The 21,899-nt window shown below is 38.7% G+C and overlaps 1 protein-coding gene across 4 annotated transcripts; it reads right to left on the bottom strand.

Moving 5' to 3' along the window:
• Window positions 1–17: 17 nt before the first annotated feature.
• On the bottom strand, window positions 18–21,153 carry piwil1 (piwi-like RNA-mediated gene silencing 1). 4 transcript variants are annotated; one of them, XM_088335457.1, is made up of 21 exons: window positions 20,926–21,143; window positions 20,440–20,511; window positions 17,919–18,021; window positions 15,272–15,400; window positions 14,020–14,234; window positions 13,781–13,902; window positions 9,777–9,857; window positions 9,310–9,507; window positions 9,078–9,186; window positions 7,857–7,980; window positions 7,611–7,728; window positions 6,526–6,640; window positions 6,252–6,439; window positions 6,096–6,168; window positions 5,767–5,967; window positions 3,340–3,443; window positions 3,204–3,274; window positions 1,005–1,158; window positions 804–929; window positions 585–732; window positions 18–281 (listed from the first exon to the last, which is right to left on the bottom strand). In XM_088335457.1, the coding sequence occupies exons 2-21, from the start codon at window positions 20,494–20,496 to the stop codon at window positions 165–167; spliced, it is 2,553 nt and encodes an 850-aa protein (XP_088191583.1). In that variant the 5' UTR covers window positions 20,497–20,511; window positions 20,926–21,143; the 3' UTR covers window positions 18–164. The 4 variants fall into 4 exon arrangements, with proteins under 4 accessions (XP_088191583.1, XP_088191581.1, XP_088191584.1 ...); XM_088335455.1 differs by having other exon boundaries at window positions 13,781–14,234; window positions 20,926–21,153; XM_088335458.1 differs by lacking the exon at window positions 17,919–18,021 and having other exon boundaries at window positions 20,926–21,018.
• Between the last annotated feature and the right edge of the window lie 746 nt (window positions 21,154–21,899).

The raw sequence follows: 21,899 nt of genomic DNA, 5'->3' as shown, positions 1-21,899 counted from the left end.
AAAAAGAAATGACACTGTCACGGTTACCTGTAACTTTTATTTGTTCAGACGTTGACATAACAAATTCAAGAAATACTTCATAGGTGGAAGCCCCTCAGGTTCTCGGAAACACCGATGACACAAAAATAACTGAACACGCAGCTTAGATACATGACCACCTTCCTCTACAAATAAAAGAGGAGGTCATCCAGCTCAATGTTGGGCTCTCTGTGGATGCTTTGTCCGACAAGAAAAGCCAACTTGTGCGCATACTGGCAAGGCGCCGGCACTGCAATGATCCCCTACAAGCGAAAGAAGGTCGAGTGACTTAAAAAAAAAAAAGGTTAATGTTGAATTATTGATTCCTGATATTGTAATATTACTACTACCCGTTGCTGATTTCAAACAACACTGAAATGACCTTGAGGAGTAAACAAATGCACATATTACAATACAAATGTTCTGATCTAATTCATTACACAGAAGTCACACTTTGGTAGGGTTACCTCTGTTTTGGGGGCCGGTTAAATTATGAGTTTTGTAATAGCAAGAATAGGTCCATATAAATAAGTCCTAAATGCAATACTAAAAATATGGTGACTTACCTGCCAATTGTAGTACATGTGGCACAGTTTGTAGGTGAGCCGCTGCATATAGTCAGGCTTTAGTCCACTGGTGTCATAAATAACATTGTAGTGAGTTGGAGAGACGCTTCCAAATTGGACTGCTTGGCTCACAATGTAGAAATCATACCTGGGAAATTGAGGTCAACTTGATTGTTCTCACAAAGAAATTACTGTGACTGCGGAAAAAGACAAGTGTACCACTCCGGACGGGTGACCACAGAGTCAATGACTGTTCCTGGTGGAGGGTTGAGAATCTTCCCACTGCTGTTCTCAAAGAACCTTGATGCGATGCGCTTTTTTACCACCACGACACTCAGCTTTGGCCTGGAAAGGTTAGACTTTAAAGCAGATGATCTTAAGAGGCAAGTTTATTTGAAAGTCACCCAGGGGGGCACCCACATGTAGTTTTGGCCCATGGACTTGATGGATTCGATAATCTGGGACACTTCATGATCGACCACAGTGTGCAATTGGCCGTCCCCCACTCCATCACGGTACACAACGATGCGGGATGGAAGACTATTGTTGAATTTGTAATAGTCTTTGAGCGCACCTGCAATTTTTTTTGTCTCATGTTAGCACCAACCTTTCATTATATGCATATTGTACAGTGATTCTGGCTGAGAACTAGACCTATTAGCAGACATCAGTATTGGCCTTGGTCCATTTAAAAGTGTGTCATATTTTCCGTCTGGTGTAGCAGAGCTTGTGTCAATCTATTGTGGAGCCCTGTCCCGACCATACAAGTATGATTGGTTGATCAAACATACCCCCACACAGATTTAGTAAAGAAATTAACACTATTTGAATTGAAAGCAAGTTAAAATTGAAATCACTAAACACATCAAGTTATCTTGTATAACAAAGGCCCTAAACCTGCATTGAATGCCTATGAGTCTTCTAGGTTAACCTGTAGTCATAAACAGTGGAGAGCTTAGCATACAGACCAACAACAAAAACACATTAAAAAAGTAATTGAACATTCCAAAAATACAGTAATAACACAAATATGATACATACATTGTCTGCACCGGTTATCCTCAGTAAGGTTGCGGGGATGCGAGAGCCTAGCTATTGTCAAGCAGTGGGCAGGGGACACCCTGAACTGGTTGCGAGCCAGTCGCACGGTACACAGATACTGACAACTCACTCGCTCATTCACACCTAGGGACAATTTGGACCAGCCAAGTAACCTGACTTGCATGTTTTTGGAATGTGGGAGGAAACCGGAGTGCCCGGGGAAACCGTGCAAACTGCACAGGAAAGGGTAGGGCACCAGCCCCCGAGACTGGGTGGTAGCTAGTTTAAGCCTTGGCAGTCATAATTAAGACTTACAACATTGATACCAGTTACCTCCTTTTTGGTGCTCAGCAACAGGGGTTGTAATTGGGGGTTTGGTCACCTAATGACTCCCAACGTCAGTTACATTACATCAGTTGGGTTTAGCGAGTCATGTTGGAATCCCAGCCTCTGTATCAATCTCTCCCAGAAAGAATCAAGAATGTCAGTGGGTTTTTGACCCTAGCCACTTTCCACTAGGGGGATATATATATATATATATATATATATATAAGTAATCTGATTTAAAAAAAAAAAAAAAAAGAAGTTTATTATGAGTACTTACAATGTTGAGTAATTGTTACAAATGTGTTCATGTGGTGCAGAGGAAGAAGGGTTTAAAGTGCAAGCATACCTGTCAACTTATTCACGCATTTTATAGTTTTTTCATCATTTGAGAAATTCTTGCTTCGCTGTTAGGTCAAAAAAATCGAACGCCGGTAATGCGTGAGTGTGTACGCTTAGGGTGCGATGCTGAGCGGCGTACAGGTGTAGATCGCTCTTTTCCTGACCAACTGTTATTGCGGCGGACGTGCTTTGTTTTGCTTTCGCTTTTATAATAGGTGTACTAAGTGTTTTAGCCCCTAATTATGCCTCCGAAGAAAGTCAGTGCAAGCAGCAAAGTTGCTACAGGTGAAAAAAGAAAAGGAGTGCGTACAACTATTGCTGATCTTGCCTGCGCTTTCTGCTGACCACCACAAAGGTAAGAAATCCTATTCATAATTCTTTTCTTTATCTTTTTTTTTATTTTTAAACGTTCGTGTTAGCGTAATCTTTCGTACGGAAGAGGTGTATCGACATTTCGTTCTTACAAAGAATGACAATACAAAGGAAATTATTATTATTATTACGATAACGCGAACGTACGATTAGCCTGGGTTAGCTTTAAGTTTACGTTATACATTCAGGGTGTTGGAACGGAGCCCCCTTTCCAATGAACCGCTCACCACTTGTTGTGGAGACCCGGGTGCTAAATGACTTGTAGACGACCTGATTTTTTTTCATTTTTACACGTTCACGTTAGCGTAATCTTTTGTACGGAAGATTACGATAACGCAAATTTACGATTAGCCTGGGTTAGCTTTATGTTTACGTTAAACATTCAGGGTGTTGGAACGGACTAAAACGATTTACATTATTTTTAATGAGAAAAATGATTTCGGTGATCGAACAAACCGGTTTTCGAACAGGGTTCTGGAACAGATTATGGTCGAGAACCAAGGTTTCACTGTATGGTATAGTATTTGAATTTGAACTTGCCAGCAAACGCCATCTTCAGCCCGTCCATAATTTCTTGACCTTTGCTTTGCAGTTTGACCTTTGAGTACCATCTAGAGAAAAAGAAAACGTTACTCATTGCAGCAGAGTCAAGAGTGATGTATTAAGGTTCTTCAACCTGCTCATCCTTTGATTGAGGCTGGCCACCAAAGCACCAATGGACCTTTTTCCAGCAGAAATGTCATGGTAGCAATCAATACCCACAATCATCAACTCCTTCAGCTGCACACAGATCAAGTCACATTTATTTGTTAAACCCTTAACCACCAAAGCTTACATCAAAATGTCACTGGGACAAAACATTTGGTTGTTTCTTTGGTTGCATTGCTTTAATGCTGACAAAATGCAGTATATGTATTTTCATTTACAACCCATAGTAACAAGACATGACCTATTATCTATCATACAACCCAGTAATTCTAAAACATTTTTGTATACTAGCATTATACTAGTTGTAAAGATTAATGTTTCAATAAGTACAGAGATCATTTATTCAAAGGTAAAGCAGGTTTTCCCAACCTTGGTCTGCAAAGGAAGGAGTAAAAAATATATTAAATGTTTCCTTACTTTAAAAGAAGGGATTTCCATTGTCAGCTCATTAGCGAGCTTTATGCGTGATAATGAAGCAGACTTTTAATATCAGGTGTGTCAGGGCAGATTGAGTTAAAACCTGCCAGACCCTGGACCTCATGTTCTGGGATTGAGAAATTTTAAAGTATAGGGTTCCATTTTAACAGTAAACAGTTACCACCATGCTTAGGGCCCGGTCACACAGCCGTTTGCGTCTGAATCACGGCCAGAAATTTCTGCCTGTGAAGCAGACGCTGTTGGACGCTTTGAGATCGCCATACAGACGAGATACAGCAGTGCTTTACACGCGGTCGGACATTCACACGCGGTTGGCAGCACGAAAAAGTTTTGCGCTGCTCAAAACTTTAGGGCCCGGTTACCAAGCCTTTCACGGGCGTATTGAGGCTGAATCACGGCCAGAAATTTCTGCCCGTGAAGCAGACGATGTTGGACGCTTTGAGATCGCCATATAGACGAGATACAGCAGTGCTTTACACGCGGTCGGAAATTCACACGCGGTTGGCCGCGCAAAAACGTTTTTCGCTGCTCAAAACTTCAGACCACGTGTCAACCGCGGGCGGCACACGAGGTAATGACGCGGAACGACGTGCTCTGGCCGCGGCCAGGGCGTGGTTACACATGGGTAGGACGCAAAATTTCAGCGGGTAATCGTGGGTTGAGCACGGTCATAGCATGTTCTGCGCCTGTATCGCGGTGTTATTACGTGAAATTAGCGTGTTACGCGTGTGACGGTCAAACGCCTTTCTCCGCGTATATACAGCGCGATTTGCCGAGCACACGTCAGTTGTGCTCGAGACGTCAAGGGGTGGACATGGATCCCCGTCACCGTAGTGACCTCGTCTTAATCCATTTTTATTTCTTGACATTTCTTTTCATTTCATAACAAGATAATAAAATCAAAATGAAAAACTATTACAATAATAACATATTGGCTTCTTCGGTGCCATAGCTTGAAATCCTGCTCTTCACGGGACTGTGTCTTGAGCGGTTATAATTTCTACAGCCCGGTGTTATGCCGAGAAATGCATCCCTGCCGAGATTTGCATCCCCTCGCTACTACAACCGCTTTTACCTCGTTTTATCTCACTTTTAGGGAATGTAATGGCGAACATATAACCAAATCCACTTCGTCTTGCATTTGTTGGGAATGTAATAAAACATAAACAATTCTGTCTTTGTTGTGAACGCAATCGAACGGTAATGCACACCGTATATAAATCACTTTTGAGAACTGTTATGCACTCTACCGTAAAGCCTATTATGCAGAAATAAGCTTTAGGGTAGAGTGCATAACAGTTTCAATACGAGCGATTTGAATAGAAAAAGGCAAAATAAACATTTTACCTGCTCAAAAGTGATTTGTATACGGCGTGCATTACTGTTTGATTACATTCACAACAAATACAAAGACGGAATGGTTTAAGTTGTATTACGTTCCCAACAAATGCAAGACGAAGTGGTTTTGGTTATATGTTCGCCATTAAATTCCCTAAAAGTGATATAAAAGTGAGATAAAACGAGGTAAAAGTGGTTGTAGTAGCGAGGGGATGCAAATCTCGGCAAGGATGCATTTCTCGGCATAACGCCGGCTCGGCAGCTTTTATACCCGTGGTCCACACGAGAAAATGACGCGGAAATGACACGATGAGGAAGCGGAACAGTCGCCGGCGTCTGTTTTGCGGGCATACCACCGATGAACAGCGGGTTGGCCAATTTTGCGCATTTTCCATCGCGGGCAACCACGGGCAAAAAAAAAAAAAAAAAAAAAAAAAAAAAAAAAAAAACCGCAAAATTTTACCCGCGATACAGATGCAAACGGCTGTGTGACCGGGCCCTTAACAAGCAACATAACCAATTTTCTGTGATTCAACAAAAACATAGTAATTTAGCAAAAATATCTCTGTCTTGTCAATGCATTGCCTGTTAAAACAGTATATAGTAGTCTGTAACTTACAGGTATTTCCACACCCCACAGCTCTCCTCCAACCTTGCAGTTGATCTGCAGCAAAATCTTGGTGGCAATTGTCATGAGGGCTTGTGGTCGGCTAAGTGTACGGGACAAAACACACTGGCTGGGAGTGGGGCAGTCTACACAAAGGTATTTCTTGATAATGTCATATTTGTCCTTTCTGTTGCTGGAGAGGACCACCACCACCTATGGACAAATATAATCAATTTTTTACTTATTGTGCTTTTTATTTTAATTAATTTAAAAGTAGTTCGCATACTGACTCAAATATAAATCAGTCATGTACTATCATGGGATTATATTTTGCTACCAACCATCTGAATATTAGCGGTGACATTGTGCTGTAGGGTTCTCAGCAAAGACTCCTGGTTATCTTCATACTCAATCCTAATCGGGAGAAAGACCAACAGTTGGATGGGCGACTGGATTTAAACTACATGGCTAATTCCAGACAATTTAATGATTCTCACAGCACAGGTTTAAGCAAGGTGATTTTAACTGGGTTTGCAACTCTGTACAAAGTCTCCAAGAGGTTTTGAGCTTCCCTGCTGTTCCGTTTAGTGTAAATCAGAAGCCAGTTTTTGAGAGGAGGAGCAGAAATCAAAGGCAAGCCACGCATCTCTTTTGACCACTCAGCTTTTCGGGGGCAGTACGAATACTAAGAGACAAAACGTATCAATAAATATTAACATTGAAAAGTTAATGTGCACCAGATTTTTTAAAAGTGCAACTTAAATATTTTACCGTTTTTGTTTCCTGAAAGATTGTCTCTGGCGGAAGGACTCTGCCAGTCAGATTCACGAGCTGCTTGTCAAAGTTTAGTCCCCACTTCTCTAACTCGCCTTGCGCAACAGGATCCCTGTCAAGTCATCAAAAGCAAAAATTACTACAATAAAATCATTTTTATTGATTTGCACGAACACATGTAGACCAAATTATTTAAAATTTCTCATTCCCATTACTCACCAAACATCTATCAACACAACATAAAAAAATTCAAAGAATCATATTGACATTAGACTTTTAAATATTCACAAAGGATGGCGCAAAAAATCTTGATTTAACAAGGTTACTTTATATATATATATATATATATATATATATATATATATATATATATATATATATATATATATAGCCATATCCCCCTAGTGCAACATCAAGGCATAATGCAAAGCAACCAGGCTGCTATTTATTTTAGCTAATAAAGAAATGCTGTCCTTATATTGTGCCAGAGAAGGCCAGAACAGGAACAAAATGAACATGACGTATAAATTGGTTGCAGCGTAAACTCGCTCAGGAGACTTCTGCTTCCATTATTTAAAAAATGGGTGCAGACTGATGGAGGATTACAAATGAAACTTATTTTAAACCTTCCCCTTGTAAGGTTTGTCATGCCCTTTGATTTCCTAGGTATAATTGCCACCTTATTTCGAATAATAACCGTTGATAACTTGACAAGGGCAGCAATTCATGTGCCCTCTTTGCGTGTTTTGATAATCGCAAGCTGTGTTTCCATGTTGTTTTTGCTTCTCCTTTAGCCTTAGACCACACCTGGGCACTCCTCGTTCTCAAAACACAAGAAGAAAAGATGTATTTTTAAATCTTAAATAAAAATATCAAACAATTCTAATAACACTCATAATCCACAGTGTTGCAGTTTGTAACGAGATTGCTTGAAAAATTTGATGGCTAATTACAAACAATCTTTAAGTTTGCAGCTGTGCCTTCGTCCAAACAAATGGCAACCATGTTGAATATTCTTTGAAAATTATACACATGATATTAATGATCAGGTCCCTAATCGTACAACAATTGAAGACACTTACCTGTTTATGGTAGAAGAAAATTGGAGCAGGCGTCCAACTCTCTGTTCTGGGACCAGTCTGGTGTGCATACTAAGGTCCTTCATGATGGTGTAGTCAGACCGCATCTTATCCGTCAGGCCTTTAAAAAGCAAGTTAAAAAAATAAAAAAACACCAAGTAAGTTGATTCTAAATGAATCCTATTACAGAAAAATCATTCATCACAGTGATTCAGAAGTGGATATGTAAATGATTGTTGTGAAGGGTACCCGTTAGGTAGCAAAGTTCTGGGATGAGCAATGCTGGTCCTGGAGCGGCTTGACCAGGAGCAAGCCTCTTCACATGGCTGACTAGGAGAACTTGTCTGTTATCGACGATTTCCAGGCCATATTGCTACAAAACGTGTTAGAATATATAAAGATAAAATAACAATAACAAATTAAAAGCAGTAGGAAAAAAAGACACTTTGGGGTTGCCACAAATGGCTTATTCCAGTCGATAAATAAAAGCAGTCAAGTTTATTTGTAAAGCCCTTAATCACAAGATGTCTTAAAGGGTTGTACATACTATTTGTACACCATCTCTGATCTTAGCCCTACACGAGGGCAAGGTAAAACTCAAAACCCTTACATGAGGTCATCGTTAACATTAAATACAGGTAATTCATAAGATATAGAATACAAGTGTTTTAAGTCTAGATTTAAACAGTCTTGACTACTTTAATCATAGAGATCTTACTGTAATAAAATCACAGCATGTCTCAAAGCTGCTGGTATTATTCAACTAATAGCTTACCTATTGAATTAGTTCATCACTCTAAAGAAATGACAGCAATAAAAGTTATGAAAATTTACGTTTGTACAAACATTCCCGACATGGTTTAAATTGTTACCATTTCATTTGTTTGCAAATTACAGTGTGCAGCAACACTTTAAAATAGTATGCAACTATTTCCAATTTAAAATTACCCATAAGAATACTAAACTTACAGTAGCAAGCAATAACTACAGAAAGTAGAAACTGAATGTTTGGATTTTGTGCATTTTACCGCTATGTCTGTCAGAAATCTGATTCGGTTTTATTTCAAGCCAAAAGGGGCTGCTACAGCTGAAATTTTATGTTGGATGCTATATACTAACCGGCTTCAACTCCTTTTGATGTAATTTTAGCAAATGTACCAACCTTCATATGCAGTAATGGTAGTCTTAAAGTGAATACAAGTAAGTCATTTTAGCACAAGCATCGTGCCTGCACAAAGAAATTCCAAGACGTCTTGCAGAAAACATAAACATTCAGACACAGAAAGGTCATAAACTGGACTTCCTGATAGAGCAGCAAAGGGGTAATGGAAATTCCTAAAGAATTTATAATAAGATGTTAACTTTCAGGGTGTTTATTGGGAGAACCTTAAATTTGCTGAAAGGATAACGGTATTTTTATTTTCAAAACATGAAGTTCAAAAGGGCACAAAAACAATTTGTTTAACTGACATTTCTGAAGTAGTCCTTAAAGGAGATATCAGTATCACCCCTCTTGAAAGTGTTGCATGGTGTTTGATCCCAAGCAATGTCATCAATCCTGTAGGTTTTGTTGTTGTATCTAGCAATGACAGACATTGACAGAAAAATAATGGTTAAAAACATATCCGTTGGTGATCAGTAAACATTTAATTCCGGCTAAATAAAGCTTATAATATGAGCAGTAAATCAAGGTGATGCTTACTTGGTGAGAATAATGAGTCCAACAAGCTCCTTGGTACAGGTATCTCTAAAGGAACTTGATCCAAACCTCTGGTGCATGTCCACCATAAAGTCAAGAACAGTCTCACTACGCAGCACCTTGTGGCTCACGTCTGTACACAGCATGATAGATGACTCGTACTGCAAGATGGCTGTGGAGTAGCCTGGCCATATGGTGAGTCTGGAATAAAATGGAGGGGAAAAAAAAAAAAAAAAAAATTCAAGGTGAAGAAGATTACATGATTCATTACATGATAAAATAAGATAAAATATTATAAAAGAAAATGAAATTACCCCCTACTGGATTTAAACTAATTGTTTAATACCTACCCAACTGCATTTACATATCTTAGGAAATTCGTTTTTTTTTTTTTGTATAAGAATCAGCAGTCCAAAACTAAGCATCGTTTAAAAACAAAAAAAGAAACAGCATAACAATGTAACATGCACCTGTGCTGCGGTACGTTGAGAGGATCTTTGGGGTTGTAATAATTGCGTCCAATTTGTTGCAGCCCCAGGATTTTCAAAACCCTTCAAGAAGAAAGATTTCCAACATTTAGAATGAACCAATAAGACAGAACAGCACAAAAAAAATCGTATGGATAAATATTAATACTATAAACCCAACATGTGCCACATTATTCATCTGTGTCAGCAAATGGGATTTGACTGAAGTGTTTTTGCAATAAAAAAAAAAAAATGAAAACAATATTACAAACCCAAGATTTTAAAAATAGAGCAGACTGTGTGAGCGACATCAGCTAGGGCAGCTCTTTGCCTTGGACCTATCAGCTACCTTGACATTTAGGATGCGCTAAGTAAAGCAGTGAACTACTTTGTATGCCAATATGTTAATTTAATTAAAACAGCAGGTCAACACAAATCCAAATGATCTATCTATCTACCCTGGTCATATCCCTTGAGACGGGTGACCGACAGGCAAGACAAACACATACAAAAAAAACAAAGAAAACAAAAAGGGGAAAAAGTAGGGAAAAAAAAAAAAAAAAATTAAAAAAAAAATTAAAAAAAAAAAAAAAATATCACAAAATTTTTGGACAATGGCCAACCCAAATGCCCAAACACCCACAAGTTAAGCACCTCGGCACCCAAGTCGGTCATGCTTTCGTCCCTCCGGATGAAACGGGACACAGAAAGCGGCCATGTCACTCAGGTCAGGGTGACACAACACTCTTCTGTTCAACAGCAAGGCCCGACAGCTTTCACTGGTTTACCCCTGCCGCATCTTACGGTGTCCTGCCCATCCCTTAGAACACGTTCAAACATCCTATTATCCTTTCATGACACCTCCCCACTCATTCCTATCACCAACAAGAGCTCAAGCTTCCATTATATTCAGACCTCTTTGCTAAAGTGCACTCATAACACCATCCATCCACGTCAATCACGGCCTTCCTCTTGGTCTCCTTCCATTGACTTCTGCTCTGTCGATCCTCTTCAACATTCGCTCCTCATCCATCCTCTCCATGTGTCCAAACCAACCGAGTACTCTCTTATCCACACACTTGCTCAGTTCCACTACTAAGAATTTCCACTAGAATGTATTAGCATATACAGTATATACAGAGATCCCTCAATTATCGTGGTTAAGAGGAACAAGAACCACCTGCGAAAAGTGAAAACCCAAGAATAGTGTTGCCCCTTCATAAAAACCCCCAAGGGACCAAGTTACCTCGAAATTACGTAATTACTGACTGAGAGTGTAAAACTATAGATCTACAAATTAAAAAAAAAAATCTGAATTGCAGTTGAATCAATTGTCTTTAATATCACTATACAAATTAAAACAAAATTGGATGGGTTCTCCTTCAGAGTAAGAGAGCGATTTAGAGATTGGCCGGCTAGCTACATGCTAGCATAAGGTAACCACCCCAGTGATCATTAGATAACAATCATCCTGAATGTAGCGCTTACCCAAAAGTTGTAGCTCCAGGTTAACCGTTTGAGTAATGAATCCGGTGTTGGTCACTTGCCATGGTTTGGCGTTAGTGGCTTAAGAGAGTTGTTAACAAAGCCGTAGCACTGGGCCGGACTTACAGCCTCGCTCAATCTCTCTCTTCCCGAACGCGCTCACGATCCACGGAGCACCCGCTGGTGATTACCATTTCTTTGAGATTGTCTGACTTTCCTCAGTGTCCAATTTAATTATTGAGTTTCTTTTCAATGTGACGAGCTTTGCTTTTCACCTTGTTATGGTTTTGAGACATTGACTTTGGTGCCTTACTCGTGTTTGACTGGCAGCATACACCAGCCTATCACAGTCGCACACACAGTCACGCCCATCCAATACACACACATACAATCCGCCCAATGCAGCACTTGCTCTGTGCTCTCTCCGACCACAATTAACGATACAATGGTACCTCTACTTACGGATCTAATTTATTATGGGAGTAGCTTTGTAACCTGAACCATTTGTAAGTAGACACCTTTTGAATGTTAGTGCACTAATCAGTTGCAATCACAGCAATATATATTTTTTAATCATGAAAGAGCATCAGAACAATAAATTAATTTTAAAATTAGATTACTGCACAATAAACAGAGGGGCATATAAGGTAAAAAAAAAAAAGAATAAATGAAATAATAAAAACATTTATTTACCTTTTAACTGGTCCTCAGCAGTGTTTTTTGCCTGACGTTCCTTGAAAAGCTGATGTAATGACGTTTGCATTTACTGGCTTTTTGACAATATACTAGAAATGCGCGAGTCAGACGTCATATTGAGCGATACCCTGACCAGGCAACACTTTTTATGGGTGATTCCTTTCCACAAATTCTGAGACTTCAAAGGATTTTGCCAAAATGTCTTTCATTTGGGCTTAGGGAATGATGGCAGCCTGTTCTGTACTTTATACAGTGGAACCTCGGTTCTCGACCATAATCCGTTCCAGAACCCTGTTCGAAAACCGATTAGTTGGATCACCAAAATCATTTTTCCCATTAAAAATAATGTAAATCGTTTTAATCTGTTCCAACACCCTGAATGTTTACCTTGAATGTTTAACGTAAACATAAAGCTAACCCAAGCTAATCGTAAATTCGCGTTATCGTAATCTTCCGTACGAAAGATTACGCTAACATGAACGTGTAAAAAAAAAAAAAAAAAAAAAAAAAAAAATCAGGTCGTTTACAAGTCATTTAGCACCCGGGTCTCTACAACAATTGGTGAGAGGTTTATTAGAAAGGGGGCTCCGTTCCAACACCCTGAATGTTCAACGTAAAGATAATGCTAACACAGGCTAATCGTACATTCGCGTTATCGTAATCTTCCGTACTAAAGATTACGCTAACATGAACGTTTAAAAATGAAAAAAGGATAAAGAAAAGAATTATGAATAGGATTTCTTACCTTTGTGGTGGTCAGCAGAAGGCGCAGGTGGACAGTGGGGTATTCCCTAGCAAGATCAGATACTCCACCTCCTTCATATTTTGCTATTATTTCCTTCTTAAATGCAATAGTTGTACGCACTACTTTTCTTTTTTCACCTGTAGCAACTTTGCTGCTTGCACTGACTTTCTTCGGAGGCATAATTAGGGGCTAAAACACTTCGTACAACCTATATTAAAAGCGAAAGCAAAACGAAGCACGTCCGCACGCGATAACAGTTGGTCACGCACTTACGCATTACCGGCGTTCAAACTCCGATTTTTTGACCGAACAGCGAAGCAAGAATTTCTCGAAATATTGGGTCAGACTCCGATTTGTTCGAACTGAGAGGCGTTCGAAAACCGAGGTTCCACTGTATTTGACTTTGTATCCTAAAACGCCTATATAACTATAGGCAATATTTTCTTGTTCAGGGACTTTGTAACCTTAAACTTTTGTGTTAGAGACATTTGTAAGTGAGGTACCACTGTACGTTGATATCAATGACAATGAAGAAAATTCAATACAAAATCTGTGAAGGAGTGAACCAGCATTTACCGAAGTCCTAAGTAGTGAAGGATTTATTGCATATATTTTTGCATGTATACATATTGAGCATGTTTTCATACAGTGCAAAAAAGGTTTTCTATCACCAACATAAAATTAAAGGTAGTGAAACCTTTAACAAAAACACTAGTTTAACCTATGAGACCAGTACTATGTCTTCCATCGCCGTATCACACAAAGCCATTTAAAAAAAAAAAAAAAAAAAAAAAAAAAAAAAAAAAAAGTCAAGTTTATATGCTTTGCTATTAAGATGAAAGATTAAAGAGACATCTCCACCTCCACATGTGTTTAAAACGTTAATGACATAAAATAACAGGTAGTCATGACTAATTATGAGTAGCAATTTTGTTTTTGTTATTGTGTCCGAGTCGAACATTATTAGCTGGTCGCTAGTTTTCGGTTTTAAACAAAAATAATGTATTTTTGTATTTGTAAATGTATAGTGTTTTAGTGGAAAGCAGTAGTTAACAGTGTAAATAGAAACTATGAAGCTGACCTTTTGAAAATAATGTTGTACAACTGCAGGCACACTGGTGATGTTGGGTGCAGTTGATTAGTCATGGTGACAGTTATCTTCACATCCTCTTCATTCCTTGTCCTACTGTACAGCTCAGTTACCTGAACACAGGGACACATTTGTACAAATAAATGCTTCAATAACTCTGATACTCCACTTACAACAAGTTTTACACTACTGTATATGTGACTTTTGCCTCGGTGCAAAGCTTTGATCACCTTGTCCTGAAGTTTTTGAGGCAGAAATAGGATTGCTCCATCAAAGCAGCGAGCAGAACCCAGGACTTGGTCATGCTGGTATAGCAGGGCTGTTCTCAGGCGACGTGACTCCATTGGTGGTGTAAAGTCCACATGGTATTGGTACAAAACCCACTGAGGGCGTGACAGGATACGAAAGAAGTTGGCCGACAATTGAATAGCAGAGCCAGATTTTCCTGAAACATTGAATATGCACTTATAGTATACATTTCCACAGCTCAAACGCTACAAGCAAAGAAATAACGACAAAAGAGGAATTTTGTTACCAATGCACAATTTTTGAGTACATTACTACCCTCGCCAGAGGCCCTGTATTGGAGCGTATACCGTTTCTGCTGTGCGTACCTAGCCTTTGGCCAGGTAGACTTCAGTTTACAGTAAATTGTCAGTAGATAGATGGATACTTTATTCATCCCCGTAGGGAAATTCACACTTCCAGCAGTCTACCCCGTTGTTTATTAACAGATTAACATGATGCCCTATGGGTGCTTGTTGCGGAGTGGATCTTTTCTTGTGTCCAGGGATACACCGCCTCATGTTAGCGAGTCCGCTACACGTTAGCGTCCGGAATGCTAAACGTGAGCCACGTTTCCGCAAAACACAGCCACTGCGCTCCCTGTGCGCTTCGATGTTTTCCACCAGCACTCGTTGGTCTTATTTAGTAGTGATTTCACATTTACCATGATTACGGATGGTACAGAAGACTTATAACGCCGCTTAGCTAGCTCCGGCTCTTCTTCCACCATAGGCCCCCTCATCACGCCGGCACGAGAATTCTTCAGGGCAGGGAGTTGATTCCTCGAATAAACGCATTTTTGTGCGCTAAAACCCATGTCCATAGGATAGAAAGTCATCCAAAGTGTAGTTGTCAAACGGGAAGAAAAACACCGAAGATAGGAGCAGACAATAAAACAATAAATCACAAAAAGTGAGAGATAACAGGGCAGCTGCTGGAAAAGGCAGCCGTTCGCTGGCGGCGTCTAGGTTATGGCAAACCGCAGCAATTTATTTATAGCTATGAATTCCCATATTACTTGATAAAATCATTCCAACATTTGATGAATGTCTGTTTAATGTTGCAAGTGGAAATTATTTGTAACCTCTTGCAAACGGTCGCCACGCGTTGGGATATGGGTTTAAATTTTGGGCGATCTAATTTTTACAAGAATACGAAACATTTTTAGGTCTCTTGGAAAAAAATAAAAGTAATTACCAGTCTTGGAAACTTTGACATGCTCCATTTGCTGTCTGGTGCAAATTCCAGCATCATGGAAATCTTTTCTGCGTCCACCTCTTTCTCCTATCTTCATCTGATGAAATCCAGCTGAGATCTCAAGGGCAGCTATAAAGTAGGCAGGAAGAACCAGTCTTTAAGAAGGAGATATTGGTCAACAACATATTTCAAGGTTTCACTGGCTTTTTAAGGCCAAGATCAGAAAACAACTGTTGTTCACAAGGTTCATATTTTTTCCGTTTAAAACCTGTCCTTGCATGGCAGCATTAAAACATTTGTATAAAAACTGAGTGTGAAAGTGTGAATGTGACACACAGTAAAGAACATTGAGGAGTCAAAGTATGGTGAAGAATGCACTTTAAAGTTATCAATTAAGTCCCATTTAACATTTATGACAGCAGTTTTACCTCCCCTAACACTTACATACATTTAATGGTTTGTGGTTGTTTTAAATCTTAAAATGGCTCAGGAAAACAGAAAATAGTGAACCGATATCACTAACATGTCTGTGAAGTCCCAACAATGGAAACACTAAGAAGTCAACTTACACTGTATGACTTTGGAGCTGGCTTGGAAACAAAATCCTGACAAAATTGTCTGGTTAAATTGACTGTGTGGTAAGCAGGAAAATGAGTCAATTTCTAAAACAATTAAATTAAAACGTTTTAATTTTCTGTTTAAATACAGACGCTGCCCTACTTACGAACGTTCCAGACGATCGGTCGAAAGTTGAATTTGTTCATAAACGGCTTCAGTGCCATATTTTGTATGGAATGTATGTTTAAAGGTTTATATATGTTTAAGGCTAGTATAAGTAACCTGTATTATTTGTGGTAAAAAATATACATTCATGAAATAATATGCTCTATAAAGATTAATAAAGTTTAGTTTAACTTACTTTTGGAAGATGAGCTTCAAGAGTTAGGCTTTTCCCCTGTGTGGCGAAAAAAAGCAATCCAACCATTTTCTCAACCGCGTCAAGCTTTCTTATTCCAATTTCATTTCCAAAGAAACGGCTCGCCTCTTCTTTACACCAGCCATATTGAATGGAAAACAGCTCGGTGGCCTTGGGGTTAGGGCACGCGCCCCGAGACCGGGAGGTTGCTGGTTCAAGCCTCGACCGAGTCATACCTAAGACTTACAACATTGGTATTCATTGCCTCCCTGCTTGGCGCTCGGCATTAGGGGTTGGAATTGGAAGGTTTGATCACCTAATGACTCCCATGTCATCAGTTGGGTTGAGCGAGGTGGCTGGGAATCTCCTCCTCTGTATCAACCTCCCAGAAAGAGTCAGAAATATGAATGTGTTCTTGACTCTAGCCACCTCCCACTGGGGGATATGGCTCCGGTATATATAATATATACATACATATACAGTGGAACCTCGGTTTTTGAACGCCTCTCAGTTCGAACAAATCTGAGTTCGAACGCCGGTAATGCGTGAGTGCGCACGCTAGGGTGCGATGCTGAGAGGCGTACGGGTGTAGATCGCTCTTTTCGTGACCAACTGTTATCGCGTGCGGACGTGCTTCGTTTTGCTTTCGCTTTTAATATAGGTTGTACGAAGTGTTTAAGCCCCTAATTATGCCTCCGAAGAAAGTCAGTGCAAGCAGCAAAGTTGCTGCAGGTGAAAAAAGAAAAGTAGTGCGTACAACTATTGCATTTAAGAAAGAAATAATAGCAAAATATGAAGGAGGTGTGCGAGTGTCTGATCTTGCTAGGGAATACAGCATGGCTTCTGCTGACCACCACAAATGTAAGAAATCCTATTCATAATTCTTTTCTTCATCCTTTATTTTTTTATTTTTAAACGTTCATGTTAGCGTAATCTTTCGTATGGAAGATTACGATAACGCGAACGTACGATTAGCCTGGGTTAGCTTTATGTTTACGTTAAACATTCAGGGTGTTGGAACGGAGCCCAACATTCTGGGTGTTGGAACGGAGCCTCCTTTCCAATGAACCGCTCACCACTTGTTGTAGAGACCCGGGTGCTAAATGACTTGTAAATGACCTGATTTTTTTATTTTTATTTTTTATGTTAGCGTAATCTTTCTTTCTTTTTGTGATGATAATGTGGTCAACTGATGAGGCCAAAATACATAAGTATTAGAATTAAGCTTAATGCGGTGCTAGAAATCAAAGGGACTGAACCATTTCAAATCAGGGGGTATTTCCAATGTTGTGTTCAAATTTTAGTTTGTTTTCCTTTTATGTATTTAGTGTTTTCATCATACTTAAGCTTACCACGTCCTATATTGAGAAAAATAGTTTAAAAAATCATTTTAATGGGCGCTTGACGGTCTGGTTACACCATGAAAACCCCATGTCGGTCGGACTAACACACACACACCCACACACGTTGGTGATATGAGCTGGAAAAAAAAGGTCCTAGTAAAGGAGGGACTTTTTTTAACTTCTGTAAACACAGGTAGTGATGTTATGTTTTCGGGTGAACGATTGGACACAACCTAAAACATTTTCTCCTATGTTAGATTTTGAAAAAATTATTGTCACAGATGTAGCCTTTGCTCAGCTGCATTTCACAGCATGACAACATTCATGCGGAACAATCTCAAGTATTTGATTATATTCAAGATTAAACCATTGCAACTTGAAAACATACCTTCCTTGGGATAAGGTGCGGAACCTTTTTGCTGTCTCCCTCGACCAACCAGCCTATCCGCTTCTTTTGCTTCCACATCTGGTGCAGGTTCACGTGCCTGAGCCTTGCAAACACAACGATAAAGTTATTCATACACACTCAAATATATACCCACTACAGTAGAATACAATGGGTATTCATTGAGACTGCACGATTAACTGAAATCTAATGCGATGCGACATCGTTCGATTGTGTAATCGTATGACACCCTCGAGTTTTTCAAGGATTTAATCAACCCTAACAAAGCCCCCCAAAAGAGGGCGCTGTTTACTCAAATTTAACCCCTTAACGATCCCGAAAAATTCACATAAAATCTCAATTAAAACGTACCCATAGTATATTGAATCTTGTTGTTAAAACGTTTGGAAAATCTGGATGGTTTGAGTCTCTTTTGAAAGGAAACACTCAAGTTTTGTCGCAAACTGAAATATTCACTGAAAGTGCTACTAATCTTTAGTAATCCAAGTTGGAATACAAAAGAGTATTGCACGAGCATTTTAGCTTAAAAACAGCTGGGACAATACCATGAAGCCTTACCTGGTCCCAGGTCAAAGTTAATCACCATCTGAAAAACTAAACATTAGTATTTTATACATTTTCTAAGGCTATGTCGAGGCGTGAGTGATGACATCATACCGACATTTCTTTGCTTCTCGGCAGTGATTGCCCTGTCACAAGTATTAACCCTTGAATGCATAAGTGGGATTAAAAAAATGACTCCATGGGTTGTTATTCTTCAAAATCTTTAAAGATGTCATATTCGGGGGTATTACTCAAAACATGTTTGTGACAGGATGGATGCCTTTAGCATTCTCCCCAAACCTCTCCACCCCCCACTAATTCGGACTCCACTCATGCAAGAATGTACGTAATGTTAGGTCATGCATCCAAAGGTTAAATACTTAAAAAATTAAACTAGCACAGAAAATGCACCTTACTTTTAAAATGAAAGATCGCATCGAAATTGCAATACTGGTCTGAAAAATTGCAATTAGGTTTTTTTCTCAAAATCGTGTAGCCCTAGTCTTCATAATATAGAGCTAATACAACCGATAAACATAAGTCGACTTATTAGCGCATAGGTTAATCGCAGGATACATTAGCTAGCATCTGCTTCTAGATAGCTGTCATAAGGAGGTGAATCCATCTAAATGAGTGGTTTTCAACGGGTCTGACTTCAGAACCACCATCGCACATTAATTTCAAGTTGGGATTCAAATCAAGAACAATTGTCCCCTTCCTAAATGTATTGAATGGAAGGCTTGTGCTGTTTCAACCAGATAAAACATTTTTATATTAAAAAATACTAGCAAAACAAACGACTTCCAAGTTCTTAATAAAAACCAAAAGGCCTTACTACAGAGGCTTTGCCTTCATATATTCCCCACTATTGAAAAGTATTCATCAAAAGGAAAAATAATAAAATGCATGCACAATAGCAGATAGCTTCTATGTCATGCAGTAACAAACATACAGAACTGGCAGCATCAACAACATTTAAGTTTGTGAGCATTTTAGTCTGAATTTAGCAAATGAAAAAACAATTTGCTAAGTTCGCAGAGCACACCTTGCGTATGTGTCATGGCAGTAGATCAGTTGCACACGAACATTTAAAGAGCATGCCAGACAGTTGAAGGAAACAGAATCTGACTTGCTTTGGTAAGATTCAAGTAACATTCAAACTGATAAAGTTTTGATGACATAGTTGCACATAAATATACATTTATACTCATAAAAATACAAATATGCACACATATACACACACACACACTTATGTTTTGCTTTAAGAGGGCTTAAGCAAAATGCCCGACTGTGTTTACAAAACGTATTTTAAACTAAATGCATGCCTACGAACAATAGTCAGTTGTCAAAACAGTTTTAATACAATCTGTTGAGAATCTTTAAAGCCCCTATGTGTAATATTTGACCACTAGATGCCACTTTGTTGTCTGGTATGAGCGAGGGCCAGTGATACAGCGTGGCAGGACAATCATGGGACTGACATATGTGGGGACTCCACAACGTAAAAGAAACATTTCTCAGCCTTTGACTTTTTTTAAAATAAATATTAACAGATGTATTTTTGCCTAGTATTCTTTTTTGTACCATTTGGAGGCACTAAATATTACACACTGTCCCATTAAGTTATTTACAGACATTTAAGCTTAACACTAAATGTACTTCACAGAAAGCACATTTGTTTTCGTTACTTTTCTAGTGCTGCTAAAAAGCATTTACTTAGTCTACACGGTTACAAACGTTAAATTGATTTAGATTGATTATTCATTTGTCCGTCCCTAAAAGCACCTACGCGAGGCCAATAAATGTAAGCGGGTCAGAAAATAGATAGAGCCATGTTAAATTTGAATACTGCGAGGGCTTTTAAATAAAAACTACTACTGTATTAAGCATTGATTAAATAATTCAAAATTACAATAGTGTCTATTTATCTTGGAGAGAAGCACAATTAAATTTGACTTACCCCTGGTGCAGGATCCTGACCGCGTGCTCTGCCTCTCGGGCGTGGTCGACTTTCCATATTCCTGTCGATCTTCTTTTGTCAATAGATTGGAAAATTACCATTCAACAACTATACAACCGCCCATCTCACACTTGACCAAGTGAGAAAACAAGAGCTAAACAATATTATTACGTGATTTGGAATCCTTGATTTCGGCCGTTAAACAAGTATTAGGCACCAGTTAGCACCTGCTCATTAGCTTAACATGGTATACTAATAAATACAAGAATAGTCGAGAAAAAAAAATCGTTTTAAATGTAATATTAACAAAAACGTATCTGACCGTTAAATTGTGTTAACACATTTATTTTAGTGTATGTAACAGTCAAATAATTCGACGTCGACATATCTACATCAAACATGCTATGAATAACAGAAATAAATAAACAACTTGGTAAAAGTTGTGATACACATTATGTGATTTTAAAATTTTACACAAATACTTACAAGAAAAGTTTTTATTTAATCGATGAATTGAACTTTTCGCGACTTCCGTCCAACAAGGTTCCGTTAATCGATCTGGTTCGTTACCCAAATTGGCCGTGTAACTCACAAATTGATTCCGCGTGCAATATTTAAGAGAAACCTTATCAACATATTAAGGACCGTTTTTCAACTACCCCCCAGCCCTCAAACAAAACAAAACCAAATACTTGCTTTTAGATCAAATTCAATATTAGTGAAAGCTTTGAAAACAAGTTATTCAATAATTCTTTTGAGAACTATTTTTTTCAGCGCATTAATCCTTTCAACAGAAGGGAAATGGCGGGCTTGAATTATAAAAGTGCAGTTCCGTTTGCTCCCGCTTAGTGGCAGCAGAGACCAATTGCAAATGCATGGAGCTGGAGACTGGTTTACGTTACTTCAAATTTACAATTGAACCCGATCAAAAATGTTTACAACATTATTAGCACAATAACAACAACTATTCTTTGTATAAAATTAATGAGCTAGTATTACTAATTTCATTCTTAGTTGTGTTACTGGTGGTAGTAGTAGTAATAGTCGTAGAAACAAACGCTATAGGTAAAAATAAAAAATAATAAATGGTCAAAAATCACAGAATATTGCCTATGACTGTGCCAAGGTTTCTTTTTTTAAGCTAGGGAGAATTTAAAGAAGAGATTCATAAAAAAAATAAAAAATCTAAGTATCGCATGCTTTTGTGCAATTAAAAAAATCACAAATTGGAAGCACATTAGCTCACACAAAGTCCAATGACTAACAAAGCGGACAGAGGAACAGATACAAACTGAGCAATTGGAATACAATCTGCTAAATACACTGACATTCTCAATTTCTATCTAATAGGTAAAAATACTCAAAAGCACTTATCTTACCTGGGTGATTATTATTTTTTTTTTCTTTCTTTCTGCACTTTTTTGCATATTACTAGATTGCCAGACCCCCAAAAAGCTATA

This window comes from Urocampus carinirostris, chromosome 5, assembly GCF_059441175.1.
Source record: "Urocampus carinirostris isolate Australia breed hairy pipefish chromosome 5, RoL_Ucar_1.0, whole genome shotgun sequence".
NCBI classification, from domain to species: Eukaryota; Metazoa; Chordata; class Actinopteri; order Syngnathiformes; family Syngnathidae; genus Urocampus; species Urocampus carinirostris.
Note: the sequence above shows the minus strand (reverse complement) of the source record. Positions and strands in the feature narration are given on the sequence as shown.